The sequence below is a fragment of the Mixophyes fleayi genome, chromosome 7 (assembly GCF_038048845.1).
Source record: "Mixophyes fleayi isolate aMixFle1 chromosome 7, aMixFle1.hap1, whole genome shotgun sequence".
NCBI lineage: Eukaryota > Metazoa > Chordata > Amphibia > Anura > Limnodynastidae > Mixophyes > Mixophyes fleayi.
In genome coordinates, this window is record NC_134408.1 from 107,584,387 (window position 1) to 107,601,279 (window position 16,893).

At 39.5% G+C, this 16,893-nt stretch overlaps 1 protein-coding gene across 28 annotated transcripts in view; it reads left to right on the top strand.

Moving 5' to 3' along the window:
• UNC80 (unc-80 subunit of NALCN channel complex) overlaps positions 1-6,834 on the top strand; it is a 157,723-nt gene extending 150,889 nt beyond the window's left edge. For 25 of the 28 annotated variants that reach the window (XM_075180285.1, XM_075180288.1, XM_075180290.1 and 22 more), the window contains one exon: positions 5,168-6,834. In XM_075180285.1, the coding sequence (XP_075036386.1) occupies positions 5,168-5,437 (270 nt within the window). In that variant the 3' untranslated portion in view covers positions 5,438-6,834. Of the gene's footprint in view, positions 1-76; positions 137-5,167 lie in introns of those variants that run through there. The other 3 variants (XM_075180301.1, XM_075180309.1, XM_075180304.1) reach the window with 2 other exon arrangements.
• The last annotated feature ends 10,059 nt before the right edge of the window (positions 6,835-16,893 follow it).

Sequence of the window (16,893 nt, forward strand, 5' to 3'; positions counted from 1 at the left end):
AGCGCAGTTTGGCTCACAATTCATGAATACTGCAAAAAACTGCTTTCAAATCATTTTTCTGTTTGATTCACTCTAGTTTCCGGAATCCTGGCTTTGATTCACCCCACTTACTTCCATTTAGCCATCTACAATCTCTGTGAGTGTAGTATGCAGCATAACACAGCTAGTGTAAACTAAAGAGGATACTTAAAAGATCAAAAAGAGTTTTTTTTTGTGGTGGCTGTTGAAGTGGGTACAGTTTTTTTTTTTAATTATAGTGAATAGCTACTTGCCATATCGGTTATACATAAGCCATCAATTCCCGTAATTAAATAGATTTAACAAATTTGAAAATCATAATTTCTAAAACTATCATTTTTGCTAAGTGTACATTTAGGGAGAGTGCTCTAGGATGTGTCCAGCTGTATTTTTCTCTCTAGTATATTCTGCGCTGATGATAGGCAGCAATAGCCACTTGGAATAGCAGGTTTGGAATTTTATAGTAGAATTTAGTGACAATGACTGGGAAATTACAGATTGCACTTCACAAATGTTATCAGGTGCAGCTTCAATACCAGAGCAATCAACTTGTACATCATCATCATCATCAGCAGCAGCAAGGACAGAAGCACTAGATTGCAATTAATATGTTCATTTTATTTTGGAAGTGCCATCTGCTTTGTCAGGTCTTGCGTACTTCTCCCAGAGAAGAATAAATTGTCTTTCCATAGGATGATCAGGGCTGATGTTCCAAGCTTTGTTCCCCGGTGACCTTGACTGACACTTACATACTACGCACTTGAGCATCGCCATTTTATTCATGTCACTTGGCTTACAATGGTGTGCCTGAAGTCATCACCCAGTACTTTTTTTAAAAATTCTAAATAAGTTGTATGCTGATGCACTGTAATTAGCCTGATTTGCCAACTTAAATTATTCAGTGAATTTTAGGTGAATTTGGACTGATTTGCAAATTGAAGTGAGAATCATAAAATGCTGACATCAGTCGCTGCAGTTCACCTGCCTCTAATGATATATTCAACGCTCTACCTCCTACTGTGAAATATAAGGATATTGAACTTGCCACACATGCTGTAATATCACAGACAACACTGGGCAATTGGCCCAATATCACACAATGATCCTACATATACCTACTATTCAGAGAATGCCATCACATTCTTTGAACTTAGACCATTCTGTTTACACCTTTCTCTCATTTTAATTGAAATGTATTATATTTTTTAAATATATTTATATATATTTATTTATGTTCTTTATATTTTATATTTTTTTAGATAAAATCTTCCTTGTTTTATTTTCAAATACATGTCTAAGCCAATATTTTGCCATCAATTTCTCACAATTTATTATTTCTCTTATAGCATGGTGCTGCTTCTGTTGCTTTTATTGCTATTATTGATGCTATTGTCACTCTCACTATAAATTATTCTGCATAACATATTACTATTATTTAACTTATTGTATTATTATTGTACTATATGTACATCTGCACACGTACTACAGTAAATACCAAAGCATACAGAAGTTCCCTATGGAGGGCGTTTTATAAATCAAGCCTAATATCGAACCTTATATACTTATTTTAGTATTTTAATACAATTTCCTCAAACGAACAAACCATGAACCCATTGTGCCTGATACCAGATTATTTGTTTATGACTATATAAGGGCAGGACATCACTTACAGGTATCCAGGGCTGCATCTTGTATTTGTTATCACTCTCCTATTCAATTAATATCAAGAGCATTCAAGGACCACTTGTTCTTATACATCCAAAATGATACCAATGAAAATGATGTGATCATTATTGGCATGTTAGTAAATGAGTAGCTGTTGGCCTATGTGTATTTGAAGTCATCTTCCAACCGCACTAACACACAGACCCTGGTGATGCCAGAAGTGATCACGCAATAAACGACCGTACCTCATACAATGTGTGGGCAAATTGTACAGTAATTTGTTGCTCAGCTCTTGGGCCAAGTGGCAGGATGGTAGCTGGCATGGCCAGCATTAGAAGTCACTGAAGAGTTCCATAGCCATACACAATGCATGGACCTCTGGGATGTTTTCTTGTATCCTTAAGAGGTGTGTTATTATTTTATAATAGATGAATAGTAGGTTTCCTACAAAGATGACACATTTGAGTATTTTTATTGCTAATGTTATTGAATTATATTTTGAAATACTTGCCTTTTTGCTCACGTATGTGTCTTTGTTTATTTTATTTGGGATGTCTCTGATCTGTGAGTAGCTATTGCTTGGGAGAGGGGCTGGCTATATTGAGGGCAGTGTAGTGAATGCTGAGGTACGTTGTGTGATGGAGGAAGAGAGGAATAAAGCAGATATGCAGAAGATATTGTTCTGGTGATACAATCTTCAATGTCTGCTTTTGTTTTGCCATTCAGCGGAATACCATCCTATGCTCTATATGTACATTCACATTGTGCAAAATCTATAGTCTTATCAGTCCAGCTGGGATGTCAAAAGTTAATTCATTGTGGTGTAGTTTGGGTGGAGATGTGAAACACCTTAGGCCAAGTTCCACCGACGAAATATGAAAAATGTTCACCAAATTGGGCAAATATTCCACAAAATAGTTTTGAAAATGTTGCTTTTCTGGAGTATTGGATGAATCCAATGTAAGTTGAAAAATTATCAACAAAAAACAACAAAAAAAGGAAACTACTTGGTCTTTCTTCCAAATAATCAATAATAATCTTTTCATCTGATAATGACTATATGGAAATACCACTGTTTAAGAAGGGAATTTGTGATATGAAAAGTGCCGGGTCATATGTAAATAATTGACTATATAACTTGTAAATATATAATATATAAATGATGACTCCTCACTGCAACCATAAATAATTGCGCAACAAGTCTATTTTTTACAATAAGTAATAATGTTTCAGGATAATCTCCTTACTGGATCTGAATGCATAAATGGCAAGACATGGACAGTTGCATAGGCTAAGAAAAAGTCAATAAAGTCAGTTTTCTTCATGTGAATTGTACTGCTATTGGTATGAAGGGCAATACAGCCCATATATCACTGCAAAAGAACAAATATTGGATCAAAGTTAAGATAAGAGGGATGTGAAAAGTTCCAGATTATTTTCTGTCCAAATAAAGTCATTTGCCCTAAGTGTTTGATGTGGTTCCAAACACAATTGATTATTATTCCAAAGATTTGGAACATCTAAGTTACTACAACTCTTTGGTTTAAAACTGGATTTATTTGCAAAAGTAAATAAATCTCCAACTTTATCTCATAGATTCCACACAGACTCTAAATTCCATTTTGTATGATAGTTTACACAGTCCAATGTACTTTTACTTTAGTGAACATCAGAACACAAGTAAATAATGAACATTCACCACGTTTGTACGTTATAATGCCATAGTCCCACCAATGGGAATAAACAATGAAACATTTTAGTTCCTAAAGAAGATCAATATGGTGATATAACATTTATATTAACTGTTTAGGAATCTTCACATTTTCGAATGTTAGTTAACTACGAGGTAAAAAAATATATAGCTTAAATAAGGCAAAGACACAATAAAAAGTTGAAACACAATAACAAAGAAGTATGGCTAAAAATAAAATAAATATATCAAATATAGTCATCAATATACATGATTGTTTTTGTTCTTAAAATGAGGACAGATATATCATGTTGCAGAAAATACACAAGTGATGTTAATATATTTATAAATCATATCTTTATAACTAGTGAGTTCTGATGTCAGCTCTTATAATTGAGTTCTAATGTCAGTGCTCATTAGGAAAACTTGTTTATTTTAAGGAATAATGCAGCCTCTATTGTAAATTATTATGGATGTTAGACATCACATCAGATTTCTGTGATATAAAAGCACTTGCCTACAACCTTGTGTTTTTGTGTAGTCATATACTATCCCGCACAATTTATCAATTAAAGGTGTCAAGGGCAGCTGACCGATGCTCATCTCCTCTGCAGTAATGGCTGGCAGTGATAAGAGGAGTCTTACTGCTCGCCAATGTGGGCTCACTCTGCACATGGACATTGCAGCTGGAAACTGGACTTGGGCTTTCAGTTCCAGATTCAATGAAAAATATAATAAAGTTAATTTAAAAAAATAATTATATATTCTCCCTTTGATAAATAGACAGCATAGTGCTGAATATAAATACTAATAGTTTATGTGATACTTACTGATCTATAGTGCCATCGTGACATTCTGTTAGTTTTGGGGTAAAAGTACAATCTTTGCACATATTTTACCATCATTCTTGAAAAAAATAAAAACATTTTTGCTAGACTAAATGATGTGCTGGTGCTTTACTGACTTTATTTCATTTTGGACTTCAGCCTACAAACTTTTAGTTTATAATAGTTAGCTCTTCTCTGATGTATAACAGCTTCTACCTCAGTGCAGAAACAGTCAGATGATCAATCAATTCCTACTGTAGACCCCGACTTCCAGTGCTGTTTATATAACTCCTAAGACTAACACACTTCCTGTAATGTGCTAAATGTACAGAATATATTGACTCTGTAACATGTAATGTATATGTATCTGCTATTTTCATGTGTATATTCTCTTGTATTTAGCAGCCACAGTCATACTCACTGTGCCAAGGCCATGATAACTACTTTAATTCATGTCATGCGGCCCAGTAGCTCCTCTTACATGGATAGGTTGTCTACTTTCCCAGAATGTCTGGCACACTCCCATATTAGGGTGAGACCTCCTAGACAGAAGGCAGTTCTTCCGGGAAGGGCACTAATCAACCTGCAGGGTGGGCAGGGACACAAATCATCCCTTCATGTCCTACCCACCTCAGTGAAAACTGTTTAGGGGCGTGATATTAGTGTAATCATATGACCCAGCCACTATGTACGTGACTGGCATGATTATGTCATGACCCCCTTTTCGTTTTATACCTTGCCTTCACGTCTCCTGAAGCGAGGTCTGATAAGCAGGCACGTGTGGTCTTACATTTTCCAACCAGTAATAAAAAAACATGTATCAATTTAGAATATGTTAACTGGCTCCTAAACAATGCTGCCCTAGGCATCTAGATACTCAGGCTTTTATGGAAGATTTTATAGGCCTAGTTATAAGTTATTAGTATGTCCACATGACCTAACTGTTCAATGACCTCTTTTATTACAGAGAAGGGCCCACTTCCGGGGGAAGGAGGACATGGAGTCCAGGCGGGGAGTAGCAGCAACCCCACTTCTCCACAGCTCTCTGTCGTCCCATCTTTCTGACCCTGAGGACTTTGCTGAACTGGAAACCAGCAGCCTGCTCCAGTACACAGACACTGTTCTTCATATCACTGAGGACAATGGGATGGAGAACCCCCTGGTGTCACGGCACTTTCATTTCAGTCATATTGAGCTGGGGGAGACGGATATTGACTTGGATGAATCTCATGTTTAGCTATGAGATCTAATCAGCTACATCACCTTCTGTTGCTACGGTGTGTTTTTCTGACTCATGCAGAGCACTTGCTAGGCCTCCCTTGTAATCCTATCTTGTTTGCTCTTGAGGGTGTGTGAATATGCTGCACATCTGACATTGCTGCTTTGCTTTTGGGTGTACATATAGTTAAATACTGTGCGGATAGTCTGCCTCATGTAGGACCAAAGAAAGCAACTGAAAACACAACCTCTCCTTACTTGTGAATGTTTTGGTAAACTGTTGTCTACCCACCTTGTTCATCTATCTCTACCTACAGAAACATACAGCAGGCTTATGCCAAAAAACACCACCTGTATGTGATTTACCTGTGACATGTCACTACCAGTGCACATTTAGAACCTAGTGTATTTGTGGCAGCTTCTGTAACAAACTGAAAAGTGCCCCTGTTTTGCACAGTGATTGAGGAGCCTTACATGTGGCTTACCGAGTAGAATGTGTCTCTGTCATATTTTTCTGGCACATTATAAACGTTACCAAATCCCTGCTTTTTATATTCCTTCCTACTGTACTAACTTTATAAGCGCAGAATTGTAATAGTGGTGTTACACTAGTGCAGAACATGATTCTCATTTGTTTTAACTTAGGAAGGTTTACAAATATGTGGTTTCTGTGACTCATTATTGAAAGATTGAAAGCTGTAATGAGGAATATATGCAGCGCATTCGTTTAGCAACAGGCGAATAAAAAGGAGCACATATAGAAAAGTAACATGAGGGGATTGCCAATATTCATGCACCAAAAACAACTTTCACCATTAACTTTCCATTCCTCTACATTAAGCTTCAGTGATAGGTGTCACTTTCTTTTTAAACTACTAGAATTTCTGCTGTATCAGTCTCTGACATCTTTACATGCAATGCCAGTGCCAACATTGCCCGATGGCAGCAACTAAAAATGTAATTAAATGATTAAGAAAAAGAATGAAATGTAATATATGGTTTTATACTATGAGGCCACAATGGATGCTTATGGACTTATGCTGTGAGCCCCTAGTTAAATGTTATAGATTACAATAGGAGCCCAGGCCTCTATAAGGGCACCGACATTCCCCTTTTAAATATCACCTTGACAAATGATAAAGTAATCTTAGGGTGAGAGATTTCTGAATATTCCAAACAACTTGGTTAAGATATTGTAGTTCTTAATAGTAAAATAATTAAAGTATGAGTTCTGCTGTGTATATTAATACAGAAGCTACAGGCTTGCTCGTGAAAAGTCAAAAGTGATATTAACTTACAGCATACTTGCCAACTCTCCCGGAAAGTCCGGGAGACTCCCGAAATTCGAGTCAGTCTCCCGGGCTCCCGGGGGAGATGGCATTTCTCCCGCATCCCGGATTTCACAGAGAATCGCGTCATTTTACGCGATTCTCTGTGAATCACGCCATTTTGGAGGGCGGGAGGGGGTGGGACGAGGCCAATCGCGTCATTTTGGTCCGCCCCCCGCGACGCAAATTACGTTTTCACGCGGGGGGGGGGGGCACGGAAACAAGTTTCCGGGAGTTGGCAACTATGACTTACAGTATCGGAGAGGACACATGGTATTGAGCATCACCCAGCTCTAGGAGCAATTTGAATCCACCCTGAATTATAATAAATTATTAAAAACATTGTGGGGAAATGGGAAAGGTGACACAAGGGCTCCAGTGGGTATATTGCATTGATCACCCTCCATATCAACAGCACACAGGGTGAGTTTTGTTTTCTGAAAAGTCTGTAGCAAATACAAATATAGAAATGCACTGACCTTCAGAATTACACTATAGTATCAGTAACACTGTGACTTTGTACAACCTCTGTTCTGTTAGATGCAGGATAGAGTCTGTACTATTATACCTGTGATTGTAAACTAAGACCTCACAAATAGACTTATTAACCAGTGCACATTGTACAAACTAACAGTAACCCATAGCAACCAATCAATCCAGCTATCAAATATTAGCTTGGATCAGCATAGGAAAATTTAAACTAGGTAAACTGATTTCATTGGTTGCTATGAATCACACTATAAGTGTGCTGCTTGCCATACATTAGTAAATAATATTCATACTGTGCTATTGTTATTTGACATTTTCAAACATGATCATGCGTGTAAACTTCTTGCAATGCAGTCATGTAGTATGTTTAATGCATATATTTATATGACTGATATGAAACCTGTAAGAATTAGGAATTTTAACATCCTATATAAATTAATCTTATTACAAAATTAACAAAATAAGTAAATGTCATTAAACATCCCCCTAACATCAACAAAAAAGTAAAACCTATAAATGACAAAACAAAACAGTATACTTGTTTAAGAAGTAGACATTTGGTTGAATTACATCCACTTACCAAGTATACGAATTATACAATATTAGATATCTGAAAATGTTATCAATTGCTGAGTTGGAAATTAATTGCCAAATGATGTGTTCCAGTTTTTATGAAAATTCACTCTATATGGATTCTCGCATTTTAATTCACGAAGATACCATTGTGCTGTCTGTGTTTTCATACTAAAAAGATTAAATATTTAATGTCTGAGATTCTGTGCAGCTTCATCAGCAGAAGAGATGTTTTTGCAAAATGTATTTCTAAAATATATATGTTGTAAAGGGAAGATGTTCTATGTGATGTATAAATTATAAATATTTATTTTAAAATGGTATTGTAGTTGGAATCTTTGAAACAAATCTCAGGAATGAATTTACGCTGAACTAATATGACACTTGTTCTAAAACCAACAAGGACACTATAAGTCAAAGGTTCGAACCCTGTGGTAGATGTACCCTTATCAGTGAGTCAATGCATTAGTAAAAATTTATATGAAAACTGGAAACTTGGTATACATTTATGAACTTGAAGGACTTCATGGTAAGCATTTTATAGAAGTCTAAGGGTATCTGGCAAACAGTTACATAGATAAGGGGGTACTTGGTAAATGTTTATTGACACATGCACAACTTAGTAAGAAGGTTGATAGCCCTGCTACAAGGCTTGCCTAAGGCTGGGTACACAATATACAAAATTTCTCCTCATACGATATCCTTAACAATTTTACCAATGATTAAAAAAAAAAAAAGTGCCGATCAGCATGCTGATTCATGTGTACACACTAAACACATTTTACACGATTTACCTTCAGATCTGTGCTCCTCATCTGTCATAACCATCGGCTGAAAAGATCGTGACTCTGCACACACCATAGAGATCTATGGACACTGCCGGTCATGAGTGCATACACACTGCAGAATTGCAACAACATAGTTCCATCACTGAACAAGATTTGTAGTCAGGTTTAAAAATCAAATGAAACGATATGATGTGCTTTGGAACGATAATCTCTATTCGTTGCAGTGTACACATTAATGCGATATCAGGCCAAGCGGTTGTTTATCGTTTGATTGGCTGAAAACACTGTAGTGTGTACCCAGCCTAAGGAATTTACTCTTAACATTTCAGTCAGTCCTTATATCTTAAGCTGGCTTGCCAGCCTGTGATATCACAGAGTGGGGCTCCAAAAGATAGAACCAAGAATTGAGAGAGAGAGTGTGTATATTTAGGTAAAAGGACGTGACCTCATTGTGTTGTGGATGTGGCCAACATGGGGCATTGATACATTATAACAATACATTACATTTATCACGCCCTCCCAGCCACTTCATGCCATCCCCCAGGCACATTATGACACCTCCAGCCCACTGTACTTATCTATGCTTCTGGTGCTGCTGGGAACTTCCTGTAGAGTGAGCAGGGAAGGTCTTTGTCTCACAAGATTACCAAATCTTGTGATACTTAGAGTTCCTCGGCTTGCTCTGCAGGCTGTGTCCTGTCCGGGAACAAAGAGCAGCTATCAGTTCCCTTCCCCTAACCAGAGGTGGATTAAGGTCCAGGGTATTTAAGACAGCAGGGCCCCTATTATGTAACATGGTTATCATTTTAGACAAATACACAGGCACTACTGTTAGAAGCACACAGCTCTGCCTTCACAAGCAGCACGTTGTGAAGCGGGACATACCTCCCAACTGTCCTTGCAGTCGGACCAAATCCTGACTAAGTGAGACAGTCACCCAAATTTAGGACTGCCCCACCAGATTCAGGACAGTTGGCAGACTGTCCTGCCCTCTCCTACCTGTCTTAGTCACTTTCACCACTTGTAGCAGCTGGTTTCTTTAGATCAGTTCATTCTTGTCTTGATCCTGGAACATTGGATGCCCTATTTTGAAAAAAAAATGGGTACGTGAGATTTAGAAAACTCCAACCAGAACCGGTGTTAAAACAATAGCACTCACGTTTTATAATTAGGCCTCCCTCCAGTCCCCACAATAATAATATTCTCATTTAATAAGTAGACCTATTTCCCTCCAACCAGCCCCAACATTAAATTAACAATATACCCATTTACTCAAAACATATTTCCCTGCCTCCAAACAATACCAGTAATAAATTAAATAGCATTAAAGTTTAATAAATATAGCCATTTTCCACAACCATCCCGCCAAAAAATAATTCATACTCACATTTAATAAATAGCCATCCTCCCCAAAATTAGCCCCATATTCAATTGATTGCCCTAAACCACCCCAGCATTAAATTCAAGGTTCCTTCCCCTCACCTTAAATATTTAGCCCCGACCTACACTCCACCATTAAATAGCCTACCTCCAACACTATATTAAGATCCTCCCTTCCCTCACATATTATATGAAAATACTGCGCCCGCACGCAGTTTTAAAATACTACGCCCACACTGTATGAAAATACTGCGCACACAGGCACACTGTATGAGATTACTGCGCCCACACGCACACTGTATGAGAATACTGCGCCCACACGCACACTGTATGAGAATACTGCGCCCACACGCACACTGTATGAGATTACTGCGCCCACACGCACACTGTATGAGAATACTACGGCCACACGCACACTGTATGAGAATACTGCTCCCACACGCACACTGTATGAGAATACTGCGCCCACACGCACACTGTATGAGATTACTGCGCCCACACGCACACTGTATGAGAATACTACGGCCACACGCACACTGTATGAGAATACTGCTCCCACACGCACACTGTATGAGAATACTACGGCCACACGCACACTGTATGAGAATACTGCGCCCACACGCACACTGTATGAGAATACTGCGCCCACACTCACACTGTATGAGAATACTATGCCCACACGCATACTGTATGAGATTACTGCTCCCACACGCACACTGTATGAGAATACTACGGCCACACGCACACTGTATGAGAATACTACGGCCACACGCACACTGTATGAGAATACTACGGCCACACGCACACTGTATGAGAATACTGTGCCCACACACACACTGTATGAGAATACTACGGCCACACGCACACTGTATGAGAATACTGCTCCCACACGCACACTGTATGAGAATACTGCGCCCACACGCACACTTTATGAGAATACTACGGCCACATGCACACTGTATGAGAATACTGCGCCCACACGCACACTGTATGAGAATACTATGGCCACACGCACACTGTATGAGATTACTGCGCCCACACGCACACTGTATGAGAATACTGCGCCCACATGCACACTGTATGAGAATACTGCACCCACACGCACACGCACACTTGAGCATGGCCCCCACGCACACTGTATGACCATGGCCCCCACACCCACACTCACACTCACTACATTTCCGGCCACACACTTACCTTATTATCTCCCTGCGCACTGCTCCGCTGAGAGTTTCAGTGATGTGCGGCCGATGCCAGTAATCACATGGGGCGTGCACCACGTGACAGGTGCCGTCCCATGTGATTAAAATCACATGGCCGCACATCACTGAAACTCCATCCGCAGAGCAGTGTGCAGTGAGCTGCATGGCGGACGGGGGCGGGCATGCTGCCAGCTGCTGGATCGGTCCAACTAGCCATCGGCCCTTATGGCATTTGCTAGAAGTGCCAGATGGCCAGTCCGACCCTGCCCGCAGAGCACGGGAGAGATATATTACCCCTGCAGAGCACGGGAGAGAGATATTACCCCCGCAGAGCACGGGAGAGAGATATCACCCCTGCAGAGCACGGAAGAGAGATATTACCCACGCAGAGCACAGGAGAGAGATATTACCCCCCGCAGAGCACGGGAGAGAGATATTACCCCCCGCAGAGAATGGGTAAATGAACACTGCTATGAGAGAGAGATGAGGGTGAGCTAGAGAGCCACCATTTTGGATGTAACCGCCCCATTAATATTCTGTCCATGTAGCCCTTAAGAATACTTGACTACTCTCCCGGACTCCCGGAAGAGTAGGCAAATCTCCCGGACCCTGTAAAATGCCGAAATTTCCTGAATTGAGTAGCGGGGGCGATGCTTAAATCGCGCCATTAAGCCCCGCTATTTAATACCTTGAATTTCTGTATTTTATGGTAGGGGCGGGGCTATAGTGACATGATGACATTGTCACGCCCCCTCCTACCCTCCGTCACATGATCTGTACTCCGATCTCCCGGAGTACAGATTTAAAAAGTAGTTAAATATGCCCTTAAGAACTGTGCAGGAGGAGAAAGTAGATGTATATAGTAACTATACATATTTATCACTGCAACCGTTTAAGAATGTGCTGGAGTGAAGGAGTGTAAATAGTTTAATTTGTAATATAGAGATGGTCTGGAGCCCGTATTATTGAGACATCTGATTGCACTGCACCACCAAGTTACATCACCTGTGTCCCAACATTTTTACAGAGACTTTATAAAAATAACCTGCATGAGTGGGGACTCCCTGGTAATTTGCACCCATGCCTATGAGCTAGTCAGGGCTAGAGGAGAAGGTGCACTGCCTAAACTGTGCACCTCAATACTACACACAGTGACAGGGGGATACATGTATAAAAAGGATCCTAATAAAATCTACCTCTTTCACTTTACCAGTTTAAGTCCACATCACCTCTCCTCTGTTCCACATACCCTATTTATGCAGGCTAGTTGTACTATTACTAAAGATGATCTCTTGCAGAGAGGCTTAGCGGAAATACAGGTGGAATTTAGAGCAGTGAAATCCCCAACACTCTAACCAAATTTAGACATGAAATGCAAGCTAAAGAAGTCTTTATTAAGTCAAATTTCTACAGGAAGACACAATGACTTTTGGTATATTTTGTCCCACTATTCTGATATCTGTAATCCTGCAATACTTGCATAATAGCATGCCAAAAACCTCTGGGATACATTGGTGCAAACTGACATTGCAGCAGGACAAAACAACAATTTCTGTTTACTACAAAAAAATGGCACTTTTCAGTCCCTCTGTTCATTACTTACTATGCTTTCTTATGATGTTAGCACCTGTTATTCGGGTCGTGTACTATATAATATTTTGCATGATTTGCTGCACTGTTTAAGTAGTGCATTATCTGTTGTTGAGTTTGTATTTCATCTGGATTAATATACTTCACAATGACTGGTTGCTATGGAAGCTTACCCTATGTGATATTGTTGTCAAATGATTAATCTCTTCCAAGATGATTAATATAGATGCTATATTATTAATGTATTGTATCCATGTCATTGTTGTGGAAGTGTCATACTTTGCAAAGTCACACTCGTACTATGGTTTAATAGCTGTGTTTGAATATAGGAACGGGGCTCGTGACTGATATACATAAATGTTCATATATAAAACCTGTTCTTTTTCTATAACGTCTCAAGTGGTATAGTTCTTTCCTTGCAATCAGATATATATGTTCACAAAGTTAGGTGCTGAGGTAGATCTCTTAACTTTCGTACCCAGTCATTTCAATGTAAACATAAAATGCTATACATTGAATTGACTGGGTATGGAAGTTGAGATCTATTGTATTAACATATAATATGAGGGAGTTGTCAGTTGTTGAAATAGATTTGTGTACCAGCAGATTTATCACAGTATTATCTTTGAATCTATAGGTAAAGTGCGGAGTATATATCCATTATGCTACAAACAGAGAGGCGTTATAGTCCGCAATAGATCACATGCAAGCATTAGTGCTAGATTATAAGATCTTTCTGAGTATGTGAGGATAGATATTCCTGTTTCCGAGATTGTAACAAGTATTTTTCATATTTTATTTTTGAAACGTTTAATCAGTGGAGTCAAATGTTTGATAGACATTCATTCAAGAGATGCACAGGTGATAATTGGATTGCCGCAGAATGATTGGTCGACTGAGTTTTAAATAGAGGAAAAGCTCATAGCCCCAAGAGCCTTGACAAAGATTACTCAAATCGAAACGTGTCGGCTGGGGGCACACACCTGTCCAGGATTATTCCCTTCCCCAAGGTCTGTGTATACGAAGGTGCCGGCTCTCCTGGAACATTGACATATGCTGCTTAACATCTATATTGGGGTAAGGGGCCATCCAAACACAGGGTGTGCAGATGATTGTTTTACTTCGATTTTTTAGATTGTTTTTTAATTGCTGTTGTTTTAATATTACTGTTGTAATAAAACCTTAGGATAAAAGATGATGCACTATTAGCACTTTTTTCACATATGCCTCTATGGATACTGGCTGATCGGTGAGGTTAAGGAAGAAAGTCGTGCTGGGAACATGAGAGATCACTAAGAGACTACATGATAGGCCATGTATTCACATCATTCCTGTAAGTGCACACCCTTAGGAGAATATTTTGGAAGGTGACACTTGGTGAAACTCAGTATTGCTTGCTAAATACACATAGTTTTCATAATAAATTGTATGCAGTTTTATTAGTCTGCGCTATGATCTTTCTCATTTGTTCCATTTTATGGTCTTTCGGTACATCATCATGCGAATATATGAGAGAAGACGATACACCTCAGCAATTGACTTTATAAACATATATATCTGATTGCAAGGAAGGAACTATACCATTTGAGATGTTATACAAAACAAACAGGTTTCATATATGAACATTTATGTATATCAGTCAGGAGCACCTTTCCTATAGTCAATTGTAGTTTCCTTAGCATTGCATTTTCAACTGTTGTGGATCGGAGTTGTTTTAGTAGGTGACTGCTATAGGATTGAATTTTGCGCTGTATATCACTGAGTTTATTTTTTAATAACTGTGTTTGTTAAATTAATTTTAAATAGAGGTGGGGTAAGAAAGTGGGCAAGAGTAAAACTTAAAATGAACTAACTAAATCTTTTAGTTACGGCTCTGTTACTACTCTGTCCTATTGATGACCCTGCTTCTTCCTCTAGTCTGTGCCATCTTGTGTGCCTCATTTTCCCTTCCCACACCATGACACTGCACATGTTACATGTAGCCTTGCCCCTGCTAACAAATGCACACAAATTAGTAGGTCAGTCCCTTCCACTAGAATAGCACACTCATCTCCTGCTGCTGTGAACATTCTGATGATCTCATGGGCTAATAAACAGGGAACACACAGATGACAAGGACTTGTAGATTTAATCCAATAGGGTTGTCAGATTCTAGTCAAACACCCCTTAAAATTGACATTTTAAACACTACAATACAGACCCATTTGACCAGTATTCTATTCTCCCGATACTTTACAGAGAGCATTGTAGAGATCCATGTAAAATACAAACAGCATTCTGGTGACTGATATACATGGAGCATCCTAAAACCCATATGCCTTACAGAGAGAATTCTGGAGACCGAAACACAGTGAAAAGAGAATCTCAGTGACCATTATATAATATAGACTTCATATGTCGGGTAACAATACAATGCCAGACCCGCATTTCAGGTGGTTATTCAATTATTAATATAATTTATTTGTATAATGCCACCTTGTAACTCAGCGCTTTTCAGAGAATATTGAGCCTTTCACATCAGTCCTTACCTCATTGGAGCTTATAGTCTATTATTATTATTTTTATTTATAAGGCGCCACAAAGTATCCGTAGCGCCGTACAAGGACAAACAAGGGCACAGTACAAGGTGAAACAGCACAGTACAAGTAACAGTAAGCACTATAACTCTGGGGTCTCAGGCTCAGCTAACGAGAGGGAGGGGAAAAGTCAGTACAGGCAGGTAACTATGGCCCAAGAGGGTGGGCACGGATGACAGGTTGAGAGTCACTGAGGGGAGCGGAGAGAAGCGAGAGGAGACAGAGGGCAGAGGGACTGAGAGGAGGTGAGCTGAGTAGCTGGAGAGCGCAGTTAAAAGTGATGGAAACAGGAGGTAGGAGAGCCCTGCTCAAAGGAGCGTACAATCTAAAGGGAGGGGAAGACAGACAGACACATGGATGAGACGGAGAGACGGGAGAAACGGAGACGGAGTCGAGGAAGGGGGAGAAGGGAAGAAGGAATGAGAGAGAGAGGTAGCCGACCGGTGGGAGGTTAGGCATGAGACTGGAAGGCTTTTGAGAGTCTAGATTCACACACACAAACATGTGTCCATTTGTCTAAAGTCAATCAACCTACCTTTATGTTTTTAAACTGTGGGAGGAAACCTACACAAACAGGGAGAACATACAAACTTCACACATATAGTTCCTTGGTTGTTATTTAACTCATGGACTCTGCAGAGATGTTCTGGTTGAAATCTCTGTTCACTTTTCCTCGCAACTCATAGATCTGTGATTAAAGCTGAGCGGAGATTCCTCTATCATGATAGCTGGAATTGGGCGCAGGAGCACATCACGCAAGGCTCTGGCGGCACTTTGCGGTTAATGGAATTCTCCCCCATAGAGTGACTTGTATTAGGGTGGGAGGAATTTGATACCCTGTCACACTGTCTCATGGAATTTGGGAGATTGTGAGTATACGATCATGATCACATATAATTTGGAAGACTCCCGTAAAAGAATGGAGATGCAAAACTGACGTCATCATGTGGATGGGGAAGGAAAGCAAATGGGAAGCCATAGACAGAGTTAGATAGGATCCTCCATCAGCTCATAGGGCTCTATTTAGCAACATGAGAAAAACCTTATCTCGGGCAAAAAAAAAAGTGTGTTTTCGCTGGAGATAGGGTTTCTCCCTATCTATGAAAGGGTCAGAGTCGTTGGGTCTCGTCAGTGAAAACTCCTATTTAACAAGGATTGTTGCGGTACAGGTAGCAGAAAATAATCAATTAAAAAATGCATTATTATTTAAATGAAGCATTGTTTCAAATAGAAATTATAAGTAACTCCTTTCTCAAGCCACACACACATACATATATATACAGTATGTATATTCAAACACATATGCTTTAATATAGAGTTGGTCCCCTTTTGCAGCGATAACAGCTTCCACTCTGCTTGGAAGACTTTCCACAAGATGTTGGAGCGTTTCTGTGCTCATTCATTCTGTAGAGCATGTATGAGGTCAGACACTGATGTTGGACGAGAAGGCCTGGATCGCCCTCTCCATTCCAGTTCATCCCAAAGGTGTTTGAGGTCAGGACTCTGTGTGGGCCAGTCAAGTTCTTCCACACCGAACACATCAAACCAT